We start from the raw sequence: 18,675 nt of genomic DNA, 5'->3' as shown, positions 1-18,675 counted from the left end.
AGCTTCCTTGCCACTGCTAGTCCCAGTCGCCCAAAAGAACAGTGTAATGATGGTATCCAGCATAAGTTCTCTGAAACATGACCACCAAGAGGTCAAGCACAGTGCTAGAAGAAAAAATATATAATTTCTTACTCCTCTTCTACCTCTAATTTAATGTGAACATGTAGCACCTTGGTATGTCCTGTAAGAAAAGATGTGTTTAATAAAATATATTAATACTTTATATACATAGCTCGCTGTAGTGGTTGTAGTGCCACTTATTCCTTGGTGCACCCTCCATCGTAAGGTCAGTAGCCATTTTAGAAAGCTCTTACTTTTTACCTTGATTCTGCTGGGCACCGGATAAGAAATCAAACCTTTCTAAAATGGTTTGACTCCTACCAGTGTGGCGCTGCCATGGCACTCCTGGCATCATAACGACTACAGCAATCTGTAGGGGCTATGGTGCATGTAGTGTTCCTTTAACATCTCTTCACTACTACTATTTTATATATAGTGAAAGTAATCCAAATTAAAGAATAACATCTAAATTGAATTTTTGGTTTGAATTTGTGTTTGTAAACCATGCACTTGCTAAAAAGCCCTGTCAATAATATGTTATATTGTATCAGAAAGTCATATATTACTTGCATTCAGAGAGGGATAGCTGGGCATTCATAACACGTACTAACTTTTTGCAGTGTCTGCTACATAGCCCATTGCGGTTCCCCAGAATGTAAGGCAAGTTGTCATTAATACTATTTTTTTCAGTAAGGAAGCTCCATTATGATTCTGCACTCTCATTTTTACAGCCCATGTTGGGTGGATTGAAAATATCACAAATAATGAGTTACCACCATTATTAGTGTTGATAGTGAGGTGATGGGTCATGATATCCCTATTGTAAAACACAATATAAAGTAACAATAAAATTGCATGGCAGCATACCTTACTGTGTGGTTTATTGAATACAGGGACTGGGGAATAAAGATGATATAGATTATATATATATGATGATTTGATCCTGAGGAAAGTGAACTGAAACGTTGATCTATATGTTGGCATAAAGGAAACCTTTTCTAAGGAAGACCGTGAGTGCAGCCCATTTGTGATAGATAGATAGATAGATAGATAGATAGATAGATAGATAGATAGATAGATTTATACATCTTTTTTCATCATCTGTTTACTGCTAGACAATTTGTTAATTTGTTCATCAGTTACTCCTGTAAATATATCCCTATGCCATATTTATCATTTTTCCTTTCCTCTATAAAACATAACATTTGTTTCAATTCCTAATTGGCTTCATTAAACAAAGGAATAGAAAACAGTAACAATGAATTGCTAGGCAATAGGTTGCCATGCCAGCTCGCAATGCCAGTGGAAGGAATAAACCTTGTCTGTGCCAGAATAAAAAAAAAAAAACAATATCATTTCTGCTAACCCCCTGACACTGAAAGGGTAAAATTCAGATTTCCAAGGCAGAGCCCAACTGGGTCCCATGGCAGCCATCTCTACCCACACCAGCCACGTCTGTGGTCAGCTCTCTCCTGGGTTACTGGCGTGTTGTGAGTGGTAGGAGCAGTTCAAGGACAGCTCTCTCTCTCTCCATGGCAGCCTGTGTCCTCATGCCACTAGCACTGACACAGCTAGCATCACAGGAGAAATGAAAGCAAAACAGATGCCAGAGAAATCTGCCTGATCAGCTGGCCACAGTCAGCATTCCCAGAGAGGGGGGGGATAGATAGCACTCCTCACAGATCACCTCTTAATGACTTCTAGTAAATAAATAGAGCTGTGAGTGGGTGGGAGTAGTGTAAACATATATCCCACCATATTAACGTGCTCCAGCCCTGGACGCCTCCTCTCTGGTTGCCTGGCAAAGCAGTCAGCCTCTCTCTCACACTTCACTACCGGGTTAGAGAGAGGAGAGGAGACAGCTCCCATCCCTCCTCCCCTCACTGCTCTCCATCCTTCCCCTCCCTCTACCCCTCTACCAGTTATTACTGTACAAGTAGTACACACGTACACACACACACACACACACACACTGTACTAGCTGCAGCAGCCACCATGGAGATCAGCTAACATGCACTACAGACACACACATGCATGTTTATATACACATAGTACACACAGTGTGTGTGAGAGCATACACAGCCAGGCTCCAGAGAAAGCAAGAGGCTACACACTTCTTCTTCCTATTGCTGCTGCCTCCCCATCTGTAAAGCCTGGCCATTTATCAGGATAGCATTGAGGAGCCCCCCCAACCAGTAAGGCTCCTCTCCTCCATCCCCAGAACAAGCCCCCCTCCACATCCCCATCCAAAGCAAGGGGCAATGTCCAAGAGCCTGAAAAAGAAAAACCACTGGACTAACAAAGTCCACGAGAGTGTGATTGACAGGAGCCAGGAAGGGGAGCTGGGCTTTGAAATCAGAGGGGGTGCAGAAAATGGCCAGTTCCCTTTCCTTGGAGAGGTGAAAGCGGGGAAGGTGTCTTATCAAAGTGGCAAACTGGTACCTGAGGAATTAGTTTTGGAGGTGAATGAGACCCCAGTAGCTGGACTCACCATCAGGGATGTATTGGCTGTTATCAAACACTGCAAGGACCCCATCAGGATTAAGTGTGTCAAGCAAGGTAAGAGTGTGTGCCTCCTGGAAGCTTACCTGGCTCTTTTTATACCCTGGTTCTCCTGCTATAGTCATGCATTACACAGAGCTACCATTGCAGTCACAATGTGTTATCTTTATTCTTGCCTTTGCTGATCATGGAGGATCCGGGTTGTTATTGATACATGTTGTCATCACCTGACCCAGCACTCTCTGTGTTGGTGGCATTAGTCGTGTGCGACTTGCTGGCATTGAATAAGTTAAGAGCACTGCAGGAGTTGGGTTACCTGCAGGCATCTGTGATGGGGGAACTAATCACAGCATATAAGCCCAGCCCTGCATTGCAGAGATGTGTGGAAGAGGAAAACATCCAGATCCAGGCTGGTGTTGCAACTGTTGCCGGAGTAACTTTGTTTTTGCAGCTGCAGGAATGACTTCTTGGAGTTTGGGGATTTCTTGGTGTTGGCAGTCAGGCTGTGTCAGTATGTGCGTCAGTGACATGGGTCTGCTGTGTGTGGAAGGAGCTGAAACTTCAGGGCAGGGGTCCTGGTGTGACAGGACCCAATGTGTGCTGCCATGGGAAAGCACTCAGTGACAGCATTTAACCCCCTGTCTCCTGGATGACACATGCATAAGGACCAATGTAGAGCAAAGAAAGGCATTTGTTTTTAAACAGGTGCACAGAGAAAGTTGAGTGACAGTCAGAAATGTTTACTGTTTCACAGAAAATATACATTTCCACGTTTTGCCGGAGGCAATATAACTGATAGATAATCTTGCAGAGTTGAAGTGTATCAGTATAGAATGTTTGTGGTTATCTGCAATTGGTTCTTATATCAGCATGGAATGCCTGTGATTATCTGCAGTGTGTATCAGGTTAGTGTCAGAGTTTGTTAAAAAGGTTTTGGTTCTTTTAGACCCAACGATGGCAAATAGGCGCTCAGCTGTTGACGTTCTAAAACTACAACTCCCATGATGTTTTGTCAGCCTTACAGCTGGCAAAGCATCAAGGGAATTTGAGTTCTTTAAGTACAACTGCTCAGGCAGGATTTTAGCCACCCCAGCTTTAGACATTGCACGTTTCACATGTATCCATGAGGGATTTAGAGATGCACCTTACACAGAGAAGCAATTAGCGAGGAGGAGGAGGATGGGATGGGACTGTATCCCAGCTGAGTACTACTTGAAAGTTCTGTATTGTCAGACTTTATATACATCGCCATGCGGGCTTTTAACTAGCTCTCCATCATCAGAGTATATAATATGGCTAGAACTTGTACTGTTGCAAATAATGCATCCCTTAAAAGGTCATCTGATACTAAGGTTTAAAATGTAGTGAGTATGATTGCCCTGGAAAATGGTTGATACATAATTCGCAAATTAGTATTCCTTTAGTGCTCACCCCTATTTAATACCACAAATGTAAACAGTTTGTGAAGAAATGGGTTCATATTACGTTTTACAGACTATTTCTAGTTTAGGGAACAATTGTTGCTATAATAAATCACTTTTTATGAAAAAAAAAAAATTATTAGAAAAAATTAATTACAAATTAGGTTTATGATACTTGCCTTTAAAACAAAACAGAAAGTATAAATGTGTTTTGCAGATTAACGGATTGCTGTGATACAAGATAAACTGTCAGGTAAAGAAAGCTAAAGTGATGCTAAAGCCTTCTTCCCTTTTAATCATTATTTACATCCACTGCAAGCCAATGTGGATAAGATCTGGCCACGTGCCTGGGGTGTTTAAACTAATACTTCACACCATACATAATGCCTAGTGCTTCCCATTTAAGCAGGGTTACTGCTGTCAGGTTAATGACAGATCTGGAGGGATGAGAACAATCAGGTTATTTACTGCAGCAATTTGTGAGAAGCAAATGATCTTGTGATACTGAGCACATCTCTAGCATGGCCTATCACTAACATTAACCCATATCTCAGTACTATTCTACATATTTGCTTATTGCTCTCAATCGGCATTGTTTTTAAACAACAGTGTGAGCTGTGAATTATCCTCTTGATTATAATACAAAGGTATTCTACTGTTAAAGGGACACTCAGGACCCCTAAAGCACGTTAGCTTGCTGAAAAGCGTTGTTTGTGAAAAGTGTGTCCTTTTTATTTCATTTAACAAACTGCAGATTTCAATAGAAATTGTCACTATTGTAAATAAACCGTTACACCCCCTGTCTCGTCAGACAACCTGTCCTGTTACTTCGTGGTCTGGTTAATTCAGTGGAGTTAAACTCAAGATGCAGCAATTGCTCAGAGCACCTGCCTTGCAAAAACTTCTTATTGAACTGTATTGGGAAGTCTGTGATTGGACAGCCACAGAAAGTCTGGGTGCTGTTAGAAGCGGGGAGCTTGCAAAAGGTGCAGATAAGAGATCTGCAGCTTTTGCATGCTGTTTCCAGATATACCCCCAATTAAAAAAAGTATGTAATTAAATAGATACATGTTTTACGTTGGCGGTATATCTACTAAACAATGACGGGCGTTTTTTTTTTATTGGATTGTGGATGGTCCCTTTATACAGCTGCTAAGCAACATTGTCAGATCTCACTTTAGTTTGAAAATAGATTCAGTTGGCCTTGGTTGATCTAATACCTCTGCCTCTTACTTGTACCACATGCCACACTGTAGTAAAAACAGAACTTGAGGTTCCAACCTGAAACTGCAGAGAAAGTTAGAGTTTTAGGCCAAAGTATTCAAATTAGAAAAAATAATTCCCCATGCTGCATTGTTTTCCAGTCTGGCTATTGTTGGCTTGAAAATTTACCTTTCTTTCCACAATAGTGTATAGCTATATATATTGGATTCTTGTATTTTAACAATCTGAATATGTTTATCAGGATAGCCCTTGCATGTGATTATTATATAAAGTGTTGCATTATAATGTTTATTATTAAATCTTTTTCAACAGTTTTAAATGTTTTACCATGCTGTCATTGGATAGTAAAACTATTGCAGCCTTTTACTCTGAACGTGTTAACTAGTGATGTCCCGAACAGTTCGCCAGGAACCGTTCGCTGGCGAACATAGCGCGTTCGCGGTCGCGAACACGCGCAATGTTCGGTCCGCCCCCTATTCGTCATCATTGAGTAAACTTTGACCCTGTACCTCACAGTCAGCAGACACATTCCAGCCAATCAGCAGCAGACCCTCCCTCCCAGACCCTCCCTCCCAGAATCTCCCACCTCCATGACGAATAAGGGGCGGACCGAACATCGCGAACACGCTATGTTCGCTGGCGAATGGTTCCCGGCGAACTGTTCGGGACATCACTAGTGTTAACCTATTATGCGCCACACTGATGTTCTGCTCTGATTTTGTATTTACTTTTCATACATCAGCCTACAGTGTGTAGCTGTGATATATATAAGAAGAAATAGAAGATAATCTGTCAACCCTCGTTTGTATTCCAAGGATGGATCCATTAACACTTAGTATTAACACTTAGTATTAACTGCTGAAAGAGTAATGAATTCATTGCTGATGTGACGGGGGGATAGGTTTGAAAATCCTTGGGGTAATAGGTGGTTATTCCATTTTACCTAGATGCTGATATCCTTGCAGTATGGCATGTTAACCTCTAGTATTCAGGTACATTGAGATTCATTTCAAACTGAAGATTACACTTTTAAGCAAAACAGATAAGACACAGATGCCCATTTATCTCCATCATTGGAATCAGTGATTAAAGCTAATCTATGACATACAAATTCTGCTTGTGAGGATATGGATCAGGTACCATGCTAAGTGATGAAGAGAAATGCAAAAGAGAAAATAGAAATGGGATTAACATGGTACATGAAACCTCTAGGGTTGGCAGATCAACCATGATTTTGCAGACACGCTTAGCCAGAGCTTTATGGCAGTTAATGAGAAGTGTTCTCTGCAATATTTATGCTGCAAGAAGGGATCAGTCAATCACATCAGTCTCATTTGGAATTTGATTCTTGACTAGTAAAGGATGCTTCCATGCTGAATATGAATTCTACCTAGTTCAGGGTTGTCTTTTTTCATGTACTGAGGGCCAGATTAAAATCAAGTTAATAAACGTACCTGCCTAGGGATCTCTGCATGATAATGGCCTGGCTATGTGGTTTAATCATGAGCTGGTTCAGCTGTGGAGAAATAAGAGACCCGCTCCCATGAAAAATGTGAGGGGACTTTAGGGTCTGAACCAATAATACGACCCTTAAATTAAAAAACATTTCACAAATTATTCAGCCTGTCAGAGCTGTTACTTTTATGTCTCTGTTAGTTTTAAAGGCCACTCACTAAGACCACATTGCAAACATATTCCAAAAGGCTAGGCAGGACTACTGTGGCCTGTCAGGAGGCTTGGAATTTATTGACACTGGATGGATACATAGTGGGCACATATGCAATCTATCATTGCATTCATAAAGGTTATAAACATGAAATCCATGGAAGATTAGCAAAGGACCGTTACTGAAATTAGTGCTGCTAGGACAATACATCAAACCTGCATACAAAGCATTGTTGTGATCTAGCCATGACAATGTCAGTGAGTCCAGCAGATGTGCTATACAACTTATCATGCACATCCATTCGTTCCCAGTGAATGGAATAAATACAATTAAAGGGACGGTTGAGGCAAGATGTTAGATTGAAGGGAAATGAAATGACAGGGAGAGATGAAATAAGGCGGGAGATGTTGGGAGACACATGAGATGAATGTGAAGAGATGAATTGAAGGGAGATATGAGTTAAATTAAATGGAGTATAAAATGAAAGTGAGTGATATGAGATAAATGGGGAGAGCTAAAAACAAGGAATCATATCACATCCACATTGGCTGCCTCATAGTATGTAGAATTCATATGCTGCTAGAAGATAATACATTCATCCCAGATGGGATCCCAAAGTAATCTCAGTGATTGATTTCTCTTCTGCAGAAAATTATTTTTTTGCATAAAAGACACCCTTTCATTTACTAAAAGATAGCATGCAGAAATGATACGTGTGTTCCCAACTGGACTTGTCCTGTTTCAACAACACTTTGTTTAATGATAAAACCTCTTAGTGATCAGTAATCAGAGACTGAGATCGAACTTTTTATCTGCAGGGATCAATTGTGGTATGGTGAATTGAATGTACAGTTTATCATTGAGCTGAAAGGGCTTTTTATCATAAACTGGAAAAAATCTGAGGAGTCTTCGAATTTTAGGCCAAAATAATAGAGCTGGAAACATGTTGTTAGAGAATTATTCCATTATTAATTTCCTGACTTCACTCAGATCTCTACATTTGCACCATTTGTAGTGCTCTGTGCACTAATAATCTGGGTCTGCATGATTTGCTCATGAGAAAAATGGTTCAGACAACAATCCATATAACAAACTGGATTGGAAAGCAATGTATTTTGAGTTTATATATTATGAGTCCTGGTTTTGTAAACAAAAAAAAAACAAAAAAAACATATGAACACAAAAATGCTATTAACTTTGTGATAAAAAAAACCCCAATGATTAATATTTTTTAGCAAATGGGATTTCTGGGCTATACTTTACTTGGCAGCAATTATGAAAAATATAACCACAACAGGACAGCAATGGTAGTAATGCAGCATCGTGGTATACAGTTTCTTTGTTTCCAGTAAGACATACAAGGCTATTCACTAAAGTGCAAATTTGAAATTTAAAGGAACACTATATTGTCAGGAATACAAACATGAATTCCTAACATTTTAGTTTGGACACCGCCGTTTAGGTCCCCAGCCCCCTTGTTAAAAAGATGATATACTCCTCTTTTTTCCTGCAGCTTGCGTTTTTTGTCGAGGTTGGATCTGCCGCCTTGGCTGAGATCATCAAAGATGATGATCTCTGCCAATCTAATGCTTTCCCATAGGAAAGCATTGGGAGGTTATTGCGCATCCGCGGCAAAATGACGTGCTGCGCCAATCAGCATCTCCTGATAGATAATGCATCAATGCATCTCTATGAGGAACGTTTAGTGCCTCCATGCCATCAGGTGGAAGGCAAATCATAAAATCTCTTTTAATCTCCTTCTACTGTGACACTAGTATGGTTACTGAACTGTGTGGCCTCGCCTGCTTGTACCAATTATATCTATGTAAAAATATGAAAAGGATCTCCTTTGCTAATTAGCATGAATCTATTTTTTTACTGTCTATGTATTATTTACAGTTCTGGTGTGTAAAGGTCCCTTTAAGTGTTGTTTTCTTAAGTAGTTAAACTAATAATTCTAGGAAACTAATATAACCAGGCCACTATTACTGGAGAACGTATAAAATTCATGAGAAACTTAAATTGCACTGAGAAAATCCGCATCGCCAGCAAAATGCCTACATTTTGCTAATGGCTTTCTTTTGTTTATGAAGTGCTCCTAACGTTTATTTTTTTATTGGTGGAAAAATATTTGTTTTGGCATATGCAATTAACTGCATTGTGCTTGTAACTGCAAAAGTGTTTTCATCTTGACAAGGTCAGCAACAACTGACCAGGCATGACAAGCTAATATATACTGAACAGAGATAGTCTGATAGATAGATAGATAGATAGATAGATAGATAGATAGATAGATGGATAGATAGATATATAGAGATAGATTAGATAGGTAGATAGGTAGATAGATAGATAGATAGATAGATATGAGATTATTATAAAGATTTGTAAGAAAAAGATAGTAAATACAAGGCCACCCCTCCTTCCCCATACTTCGTCAACTAGATTACTCTTTTTAGTCTTATGTGTAGTAATAATGAAATGTGATGCTACCCATACCAAACGCAATATGCTTGTGTGTGTAAAATCAATATGAATGTATAAACAAACAATTTACTGTTAAAAGAAGGGGGGAGTACAAAAATAACAAAAATGCAACTTAATACAATAATGCAAATATTCCTAGGAAAAAGCATGTATTAAATGAAAATTATAACTGGCAATTGATATTGATATGTGTATGTAGGGTCTATGAGCATACAACTCCAATACTGTTCTTTTAAGCTTTTAAAACTAAACCAAATCCATCCTTATCTCAATATCCATCGTTAGTAGGTGCTCAGGACAGATACAGATTTTTGTATTTTGAGTGTGTTTTTTTAAGTCTGCGTGGAGGTACCACTTACATTATATTTGCTTTACTGTAGAGTAATGCTGATTTGGATCCATTTTCAATTCCAGAGAAATATGAGTGTGTTTATCATAATAAACCATGAGAAATCCAAGACGTTTTCAGTTAAGCACCACAAGAGGTTTTTGCTGAAAAAGTGGAATTCTTTGCATGAAAACTATTTGGATTTCACTTACATAGAGCTTAGAAAGCGTTTTCATCTGGGTGGTGATGAAATCAGGCATGGCACTCCTTCTCAGTGTCATCTATAATGCAGATGATAATTTCTGCCTAGTATAATTGCACTAAGGACGAAACCTGCATTTGTACAATTTTACAACAGCTCTGAAATGTAGAAGATGGTGTGTGAGATATGCCCAACTTTTGCTAAATGGTAGCTACTTGGGATGCCCTGTAATGGATTAAAAGATTTCTGGAAGATATCCTTGTTTGTATTTCATTACATCAATGAACATTCTGAGCAAAATTCATGGACATAGTTTGTGCAAAGTACAAAAAAAACGACAAGATGTAATTACCATTTTTGAGCAACATATATCTACCTACATGAATTGCTTGAACTGTGCTTTTTGCTGCTAGATTTAAATGGAGCTGATGGTGTAAGACTCATACAATAAGTATCATAGCTCACACTTTAAAACTCTCATGAACACTAATTTGTGTTTTCATTGGTCTAACTGGTTATCTAACTAGCTTACTGTTTAGTGGACATAATATTCTCTGTGTTCCAAATCAGCGATTCTCATCTGACTTCAAGGACCATCAATGGCCCTGGTGTTATTTATGTCCATACTGAAACACAATTGTAAATTCTTGAAATCCTAGGCTTTTGGTACTATCTGATCACTAGTTTGAGAAATTACTTAATGTAAATATAAATCAATAGGATATGAACGAAATGGCCTTGGTCCCACACTTCAAATAATCTTTGGTCAATGAAAATGTAAAATGTTGGGACACATGATTGAAGTAAAGTTGACATGAGGGATATGGGACATTTTCTGAGGTAAATACATTTCTCATTTAACTCTTATGTTTCAAATAGCACCTGTTTTGCCGTGATAAAACTGTACCAGTGAGAATCTCTCACCTTTCCAGATGTGTACTGTACAGAACACAGGCATTTTGGCAAGCTTGCATATATATATTGATTGCATCTGACAAGTACTATCAATTTTAAAAGAGAAAGAATACAAGGTTAGGGCATGTAAAAAAAAAAAAAAATCACTTTGGGGAGTTCTTTTGCCAAGATAGCAGATATACATGTAGAAAAATTCTGGGGGGAAATATCTTGATAGTGGTGGGACTAATATTTTTGAACTTTAAATCTTGAGATTTTTTGTGGTTACTTACAGAATATAAAATTATACAATAATGTATTGATAGATTTTTAATGTGTTTGTGTGCAAGTATAGAAACATATGCACACACAAATACACAGAAACTAAAATATTACTGTTTATTTTGTATATATTATTACAGGTATTATTATAATTATTGAGACACCATAAGTTTTATTATTATTATTTTTATTTTATTATTATTTATATAGCGCCAGCAAATTCCGTAGTGCTGTACAATGGGTGGACTAACAGATACATGCTAGAGGGAGTGGGGTAAAATGACACAAAGGACATAAGTAAGGGTAATGAAATAGTTTGCTAGAAAAGTAATCACTTAGAACGTAGGAGTTTATTTTTGACAGTTGCAGGAGAGGAGTCATGGGGGGGAGCGGGGATGAAAACCCGCTAACAGTTTAAATGATATGCTTTCCTGAAGAAGTGTGTTTTCAAAGTTTTATTTGAAGGAGTGGAGACTGGGTGAAAGTCTAACAGAGAACGGAAGAGAGTTCCACAGAAAAGGTGCAGTCCTGGAGAAGTCTTGGAGGCGAGCATCAGATGTGGGAGTATGGACAGAGGATAGGCGTAGAATTATTATTACATTTTAGAACATTTCTCTTTACTATATATAAATATAAAAGGATGCAATATAAACACATGATAAATAATGAAAAAAAATACATACAGGTTGTTTATATATATAAACAGCCTGTAGACTTTTTTTCATTATTTATTATGTATTTGTTTATTTTGCATCCTTTTAAAACGTATTATCGGTATGTCAGTATACCGCATTAGAAAAGTGGAAAATAAATGTGTGATAGAGAGGGTCTTTTAAAGAATGCTATAGTGTTATTGTATTGCTAACACTAAAGTGTGCCTCTGCCCCAGAGCCTTCCCCCAACCCTTTAATCCCTTAAGGACACATGACAGAAATATCCCATCATTATTCCATAAGTTGTGTCCTTAAGGGGTTAAACACTCACCTTATTCCAGCGCTGACGTTCCTCGATGCTGGCTTTGTCTCCGTCACATCCAACCCTATCGCAAGGAGGAACTTAATGCGCATACATGCAAACGTCGCCCGTGCATTAGTCAATGCTTTTCTATGGGGATTTAGAAGACGCTGGATGTTCTCATATAGAGTTTGAGGACATCCTGCATTGTTTCACAGAGTTATTCTCTGTGAAACAGCAATAAGCACATCAAGTGGCTGTCTAATAGACAGTTCCTATAAAACTGCAATGTTTTTAGGGTTATGGGTACAGGGATACTGCGCCTAGACCAAGTCAATGTAAGGAAGTGGTCTGGGTGGCTTTAGGGTCCCTTTAACTCATACCATGAGTATCCCTTTAACTCTATATCAGTAACTGACCAGTATGATTAAACAATATTGTGCTAATATTGCAAAGCATATAGGTAGGCAGATTCTGATGTTAAGATTGCTAAGGTTGCTAAATATATTTGTAGGCAGATGTGAAAAAAATAAATCTTGAAATTGGTGAGGCTTACAATGTTTGAACATTAGATAATGGTGCTGCTTTACTGAAGTATACAGTACACTTACACGTAAAGGTACACTGCAAACACATAAAGCACTTCAGCTTGCAAACGCTTTAGACAACAGAACTGAATGCTGTTTTTAGATATACCTACAATAAAAAAAGCATGTTTTCATTGCGTTCATAATCTACTAAACAGTGATTTTATTAATTTATTTTCATTTAGGCTGTGGAATTTCCTTTAACTTGTAGAATATAAAATAAACAAATATTTATAGTGATAGATTGTGTGTGTTTGTGTACATGTAGAGAAACATATATGCACACATATACGGAAATTAAAATGTGTATTTTAATTACTTCTATTATTATCACTAAGACAGCTTTACAGTAATATTTTAAAAATTTCTCGATCACATATAAGCAACCAGTGTGCCTTTTTCATTTTTTATCATTTTATTTTTTTGCATAATTTTTATAAGTATAATCTGTATGTCAGTATACAGAAGTGAAAAGATGAAAAATAAATGTCTGATAGAGAGAGTAGTTAACTCCAAACATGGGTTGACCCGCTAACTCTTTTCCAGTGACTGACCAGTATGATTAAATAGCATTGTGCTAAGTATGCACCTCGGTCACATTTAGTAAGCAGTCAAACTAAAACTATTAAACATAACAGATATTTATTGATTAAGCAGTAAACTGTAATTATTTGAAAACCGAATAAAAAAAATTAGGCCCAAAAGACTGAGCTTGAAAAGTCATCATCTCCACAATTTGGGTGTTAGGTTTTAGATACTAAACTGTGAACATTGGTTTACTAAAAAGCCACAAACAGACTTTTCACCAGAATGTTGTGTTCCATCATGTATGAAATTTATGATATTAAATATCATATTCATTTTCTCTTTAGAAACTCAAACGAACACTCTAACAAAATATATATATATATATATATATATATTTTTAAAGGAACACTCCAAGCACCATAATCACCACAGCTCACTGTAGTAATTATAGTCTCTGGAGTGCTCTGGTGCCTCATAATGTAAATAGTCAAACCATTTAAGAGCCAGAAGGACCTGCATTGAGTTTTTGCTAGCTTTTTTAAGGTGAACTGTGCACTTGCTCATTGGCTGAGAGCGTCATCGCATCACACTCAGCCCATGAGCTAAGCCTGCACCAACAAGCTAACTCATAGCAGGGAGCTTCTGTCTCTCATGGAGGTAAAGACTGGTGTCCAGCAGATTCCAGGTACATCATTGTTAATCCTTTAGTAACTGGTTTGATTTCTTAAATTGTTGGGTGTGAATTACTCCTGGCGCCATAACCACTACAGCACTGTATTAAAGGGACAGTTTAGGCATCACAGCAACTTCATCTAAATGAAGTTGTTATGGTGCCATGAGATACCGTGGTCAGTTCTAGATCTGTCTGAGACCAGGCCCTAGGTGTCCACCTTGGTCGCCTAATAACTAATCTGCCTCTTGGAGATAGCTACCTGTAGCATATGCTGCAATTTTAGGTACTTTAAGTCTAAATAGGGCATTTTACCTTTATTTATTTATTTATTGCTTGTTTTATTATATTATTAATATAATGTATTAAAAGTGTTGACACTTCCTGCATGTTGTGCCTGTTTAAGGTGTTTGGAGTGTCCACATGTATCACACAATTATCTGTGATGTGCAAGATGTATCCATTCTTTTTATTTAAAGTTCTGGCAAGGTATTCAAGCTTTTGTTTTATTGCTTGAGTCCCAATTCATAAATGTCATAAGTGTTTTATTTGTTTACCACTCTAAATTGGCTATGTTAACATTCATTAAGGGAAAAAAGGGAGACGTTTTATTTTTATAGATTGAAGAGGATTTAATGTCAGTTGATAATCTGCCAAAACTCCTAGCTCATTGGTGAAGGAAAAACATTGGTGCTCACGGTGTGCCAGCTGCTATATATCTATCTATATTGCCAGTGAAAATCCTCATCTTTGAATGAAAGGACCAGCTGCCATCCATCCACTCACAAGGTGCATGTTATTGCTTTTTTTAATACTCTGCAGGTTTTACTGTCTGCTGATAATATATTGAACCCTCATTGAGATGTGCTAACCAAAAATAAAAATAAAAATTGCACAGTTTGACTTCAGAATTAGGCTGCATTTTGTTACAAAGAAAATGTGTCACCACACATTTTTTATTTATATTTGCATAACTACATAATACAGTGAAATATAGTTAAAGATACATGATTTCGTAGAACTAAAAGATAGAATTTTGCTGCTGTAAAACTGGCAGCCATATTTGCAAATATACTCTAGGTTTTATTAACTAAACAAAGAATTGTAGTGATTTGTTAACTAAACTACAACATTTGGGGAAAAATAAAATATTTTGAAAACTAAACCCCTTCTGTTTTTCAGGCTACAGGCAGGGCCGGATTAACATAGGGGCTCATGGAGCTGCAGCTCCAGGCCCATAACTGCACACTTTATACAACTTGTTTTGGTAAGGGAAAAGTCATGCGTTCTCTTTAAATGTCATAGTGAAGATTTTAAAATAGGTATATACATCTAGCAAAATGTTCTGCAAGTCTCTGCAGTTCTAATGATCATAAACAACTGTATAGCTTGGAGGAAAGACGAGACAGGGGGGATATGATAGAAACATTTAAATACATAAAGGGAATCAACACAGTAAAGGAGGAGACTATATTTAAAAGAAGAAAGACTACCACAACAAGAGGACATAGTCTTAAATTAGAGGGACAAAGGTTTAAAAATAATATCAGGAAGTATTACTTTACTGAGAGGGTAGTGGATGCATGGAATAGCCTTCCAGCTGAAGTGGTAGAGGTTAACACAGTAAAGGAGTTTAAGCATGCGTGGGATAGGCATAAGGCTATCCTAACTATAAGATAAGGCCAGGGACTAATGAAAGTATTTAGAAAATTGGGCAGACTAGATGGGCCGAATGGTTCTTATCTGCCGTCACATTCTATGTTTTTATGTTTAACAATGAAGAACAGTGAGCTCCTAGCACTATAACCTACTGAAGGTAGGTAAATTATGATAGTGTTTTAACTGTTCTTTTTAAAATTGCAGGTACCACACTCTTCCTTTTGTACTCTAAAGGAAACCAGTCATTGCAGCTTCAGTTTAACTGAAAGTCTCTCTAAGAATTGAATATATAGCTCATTTATTATACATACAATTTACATTTAATTGCACATGTGCTTTTAAAAAAGTACTTATGTTTTCCTCAGGCCACGAGGGATTGTAGATGTTAGACTAATGTAAAATCTTCTCCTGGCTTTGGCCTATGTTTTACCCCTCTCTGCCATACTATTGGCCATGCTTGGGATTACATCCCCAACTGGGGCACACTATTCAGATGATTCCAATATGCTGACTTTATTGCCAGAGTGTCTTGTTGACTTGTTTACAAGAGTAGGAATTAAAGCACTAAAGTACATGAACTAGGGAGGAGAACTGCTTGTAGGATGGTTCTCCTGTCCAACCATCACTCAATTTGTCAGCAGTAGACATGTGCATTTGTTGCACTCTCCCTTAAACAAATTGATTCATTTGGCAAAGAATCAATTTGTCCGTCTCTTTTTGATTCAGTAAAGGGTTTTTATGTATGTTGCTGTTGTCAAACTAGTTGATTTGTTTAAAGAAGAGTGCACCAAATGCACATGTTTAATCAGCATATACCTTTATGACTAAAAATGATTGACAGTGGGGTGACAACCAAATTATTTTTTAATGCGATAAATTTCTGCTAGCACAATATACAGATTATTTTTCATGCTCTTTCAAAAACTATTTCAAGATGTTTGTGTCATGAGTCAAATTCACACTGCCAAATTCTACATGGAACATTTGCTGTATAAAAAAAAAATTATGATTTTAAATACCAAGTATTTATCTCTAAATGCTTCCTTCACTTTCAGTGTTTTTCCAACAAACGCCTGTGCTGATGATGGTGATTTGATAAACTACCAACAGTATCTGCCTTACAGTTCAATATTGTAATCTGCTAATTGATTGGAAATTGCTAGTGCTAAAAGTAATAAGTTAAAGTTGTGTTACTATTTTTTCTTATTATTGCAAATCCATGGAAAAAAACAACTATTGTCTCCCCAGCTTATTTTCTGAAATATGAAATATATACATTGCTTTGAGTTTAATTGTTATACTTAAGCTTCAAAACTTGAATTCAACTGAAATGTTTCAAAATGTTTATAGTTTAGTTCAAGCATGTCAAACTCGCGGCCCACGGGCCGCATGTGGCCCACAATGGACCTCCTTGCAGCCCGGCGAGTCGCGGGTACATGCCTAGTGTAAAAGCAGAGTAGACACCTGCTCGCCCCACATTGCTGGCCCCTATCATTTACCCGGCCAGGGAGAGGAAGCAGGACACGGGCGGCACCGAGGGAGCACAGTGTTCCTGCTCCTCACTGCTCCCTCACGCCATCTGTAGTGATGCCAGGTGCCGGAATATGACGTCATATTCCAGCACACAGCATCACTTAGGTGCGTGCGAGGAAGCAGTGAGGAGCAGGAACACTGAGCTCCAGATAGAAGATCCCACTGGACACAAGGGAATGATGTGAGTGAGTAAGTGTGTGTGTCTGTCTGTCTGTGTGTGTATGTCTGTCAGTGTGTGTGTTTGTCTGTCAGTGTGTGGAGAGAGAAAAGGACTAATGGGTGGCAGATGTAAAACAAACTGCCTCCCAAAAAGACCCTGTATCCTTATATAAAAGGCTACTCTGCATAAACAGAGAGCCAAAAACAAAAACTCTTTTAATAGTCCCTCTTGGGGAGAAGATCAAACATACTGAACAAACAAACAATTAAAATTAGGACCTAATGGGAGACAGTATTGACTAAACCATAGGATAGTATTATAAACCAAAAAAGTAGCTGTAAGTATATATCTGGCAAAGTTGCCAATAGGAATAACAGGTTACTTATAAAGGGAAAAAAGATAAAATAAATGTAGCAAATTGAAAACTTTTGAGTACAGAGTAAATAGATTTTATGGATACCAATAGGTGTATCCAGTACATACAAATCTAACAGAGTTGATTTGCAACAGAACCGGGAGAAACCTGTGCTCCAAGCATCCAGCAATGTTGATATAAAAGCAGAGATGCCAAAACAACTATAGGAGATTTGGGGGAAAGGAAGTCCCTGATCAACTTGCTAATAGTAAATTAGTATCTAGTCCCACCAGAAAAATGGAGTATAGGTTAGTTAGAGAGCCAAGAGGATCCTAAATTTAAAACATCCGCTTAAATATATGCCCAACACGCGTTTCGGCGAAGCAAATTGCCTTTATCAAGAGCAGTTTGCTCCGCCCTTCAAAGTGACATCACAATCATTATCCAATCGTGTGATCTTAGGCGGGGAAATTGACGGGCTCCGAGAAAGCAGTGGGATTTTAACCCTCACGTTGCCGGAGAGTGCCGATAGGTTCAACTTCCCTTCCTACGAATGGAGGCACAGTGTATAAAGTAAAGGGATATACCAGTATATCTAATAGGCAAAATAAATGGTATTCACACAAAAAACACCGCGGAATGTATTGAAGCAGTGAGCAAGATAGTGCCATCGCTGTAATGATGTGTGTGTCTGTATGTGTGTATGTGTGTGTGTGTATGTCTGTCTGTGCATCTGTCAGTGAGTGTGTGTGTGTCTGTCAGTGAGTGTGTGTCAGTCAGTGTTTTGATGATCGCGGCTGGACAGTGGAGTACCTGGAGGAGCACGGAGGAGGGAAGGACTGGGATTTAGTATAGGGGGAGGACTGGGATTTAGTAGAGGGGGGTGCGGTATAAAAATAAACCTACGTTTCTATGAAAATGAAAACGTTTGTTTTTTTTGCAGACCACATAAACGTAAGCTTTGTTTATGTGGCCCATGCTAGACTTTGAGTTTGACATGCTTGGTTTAGTTACTCAATTTTCAAAAGATGTATAAAATTAAAGGGATATGCAACTGCCCATATACAAATATAAATTCATTTAAAAAAATCACTGTTTAGTAGATATACCCCCAATTAAAAATTGCATGCAGCCCCTCAAAAAAATATGGTTCATAAAACTAGCCA

The 18,675-nt window shown here is 38.0% G+C and overlaps 1 protein-coding gene across 5 annotated transcripts in view; it reads left to right on the top strand.

The window, feature by feature from the left end:
* The first annotated feature begins 1,996 nt into the window (after nt 1-1,996).
* The window catches only part of MAGI2 (membrane associated guanylate kinase, WW and PDZ domain containing 2), a 1,040,513-nt gene continuing 1,023,834 nt past the window's right edge, over nt 1,997-18,675 (top strand). For 2 of the 5 annotated variants that reach the window (XM_063448173.1, XM_063448174.1), the window contains exon 1: nt 1,997-2,619. In XM_063448173.1, the coding sequence (XP_063304243.1) occupies nt 2,322-2,619 (298 nt within the window). In that variant the 5' untranslated portion in view covers nt 1,997-2,321. The remainder of the gene's footprint in view (nt 2,620-18,675) is intronic. The other 3 variants (XM_063448171.1, XM_063448169.1, XM_063448170.1) reach the window with 2 other exon arrangements.

The sequence above is a fragment of the Pelobates fuscus genome, chromosome 3, assembly GCF_036172605.1.
Source record: "Pelobates fuscus isolate aPelFus1 chromosome 3, aPelFus1.pri, whole genome shotgun sequence".
Classification (NCBI taxonomy): domain Eukaryota; kingdom Metazoa; phylum Chordata; class Amphibia; order Anura; family Pelobatidae; genus Pelobates; species Pelobates fuscus.
Note: the sequence above shows the minus strand (reverse complement) of the source record. Positions and strands in the feature narration are given on the sequence as shown.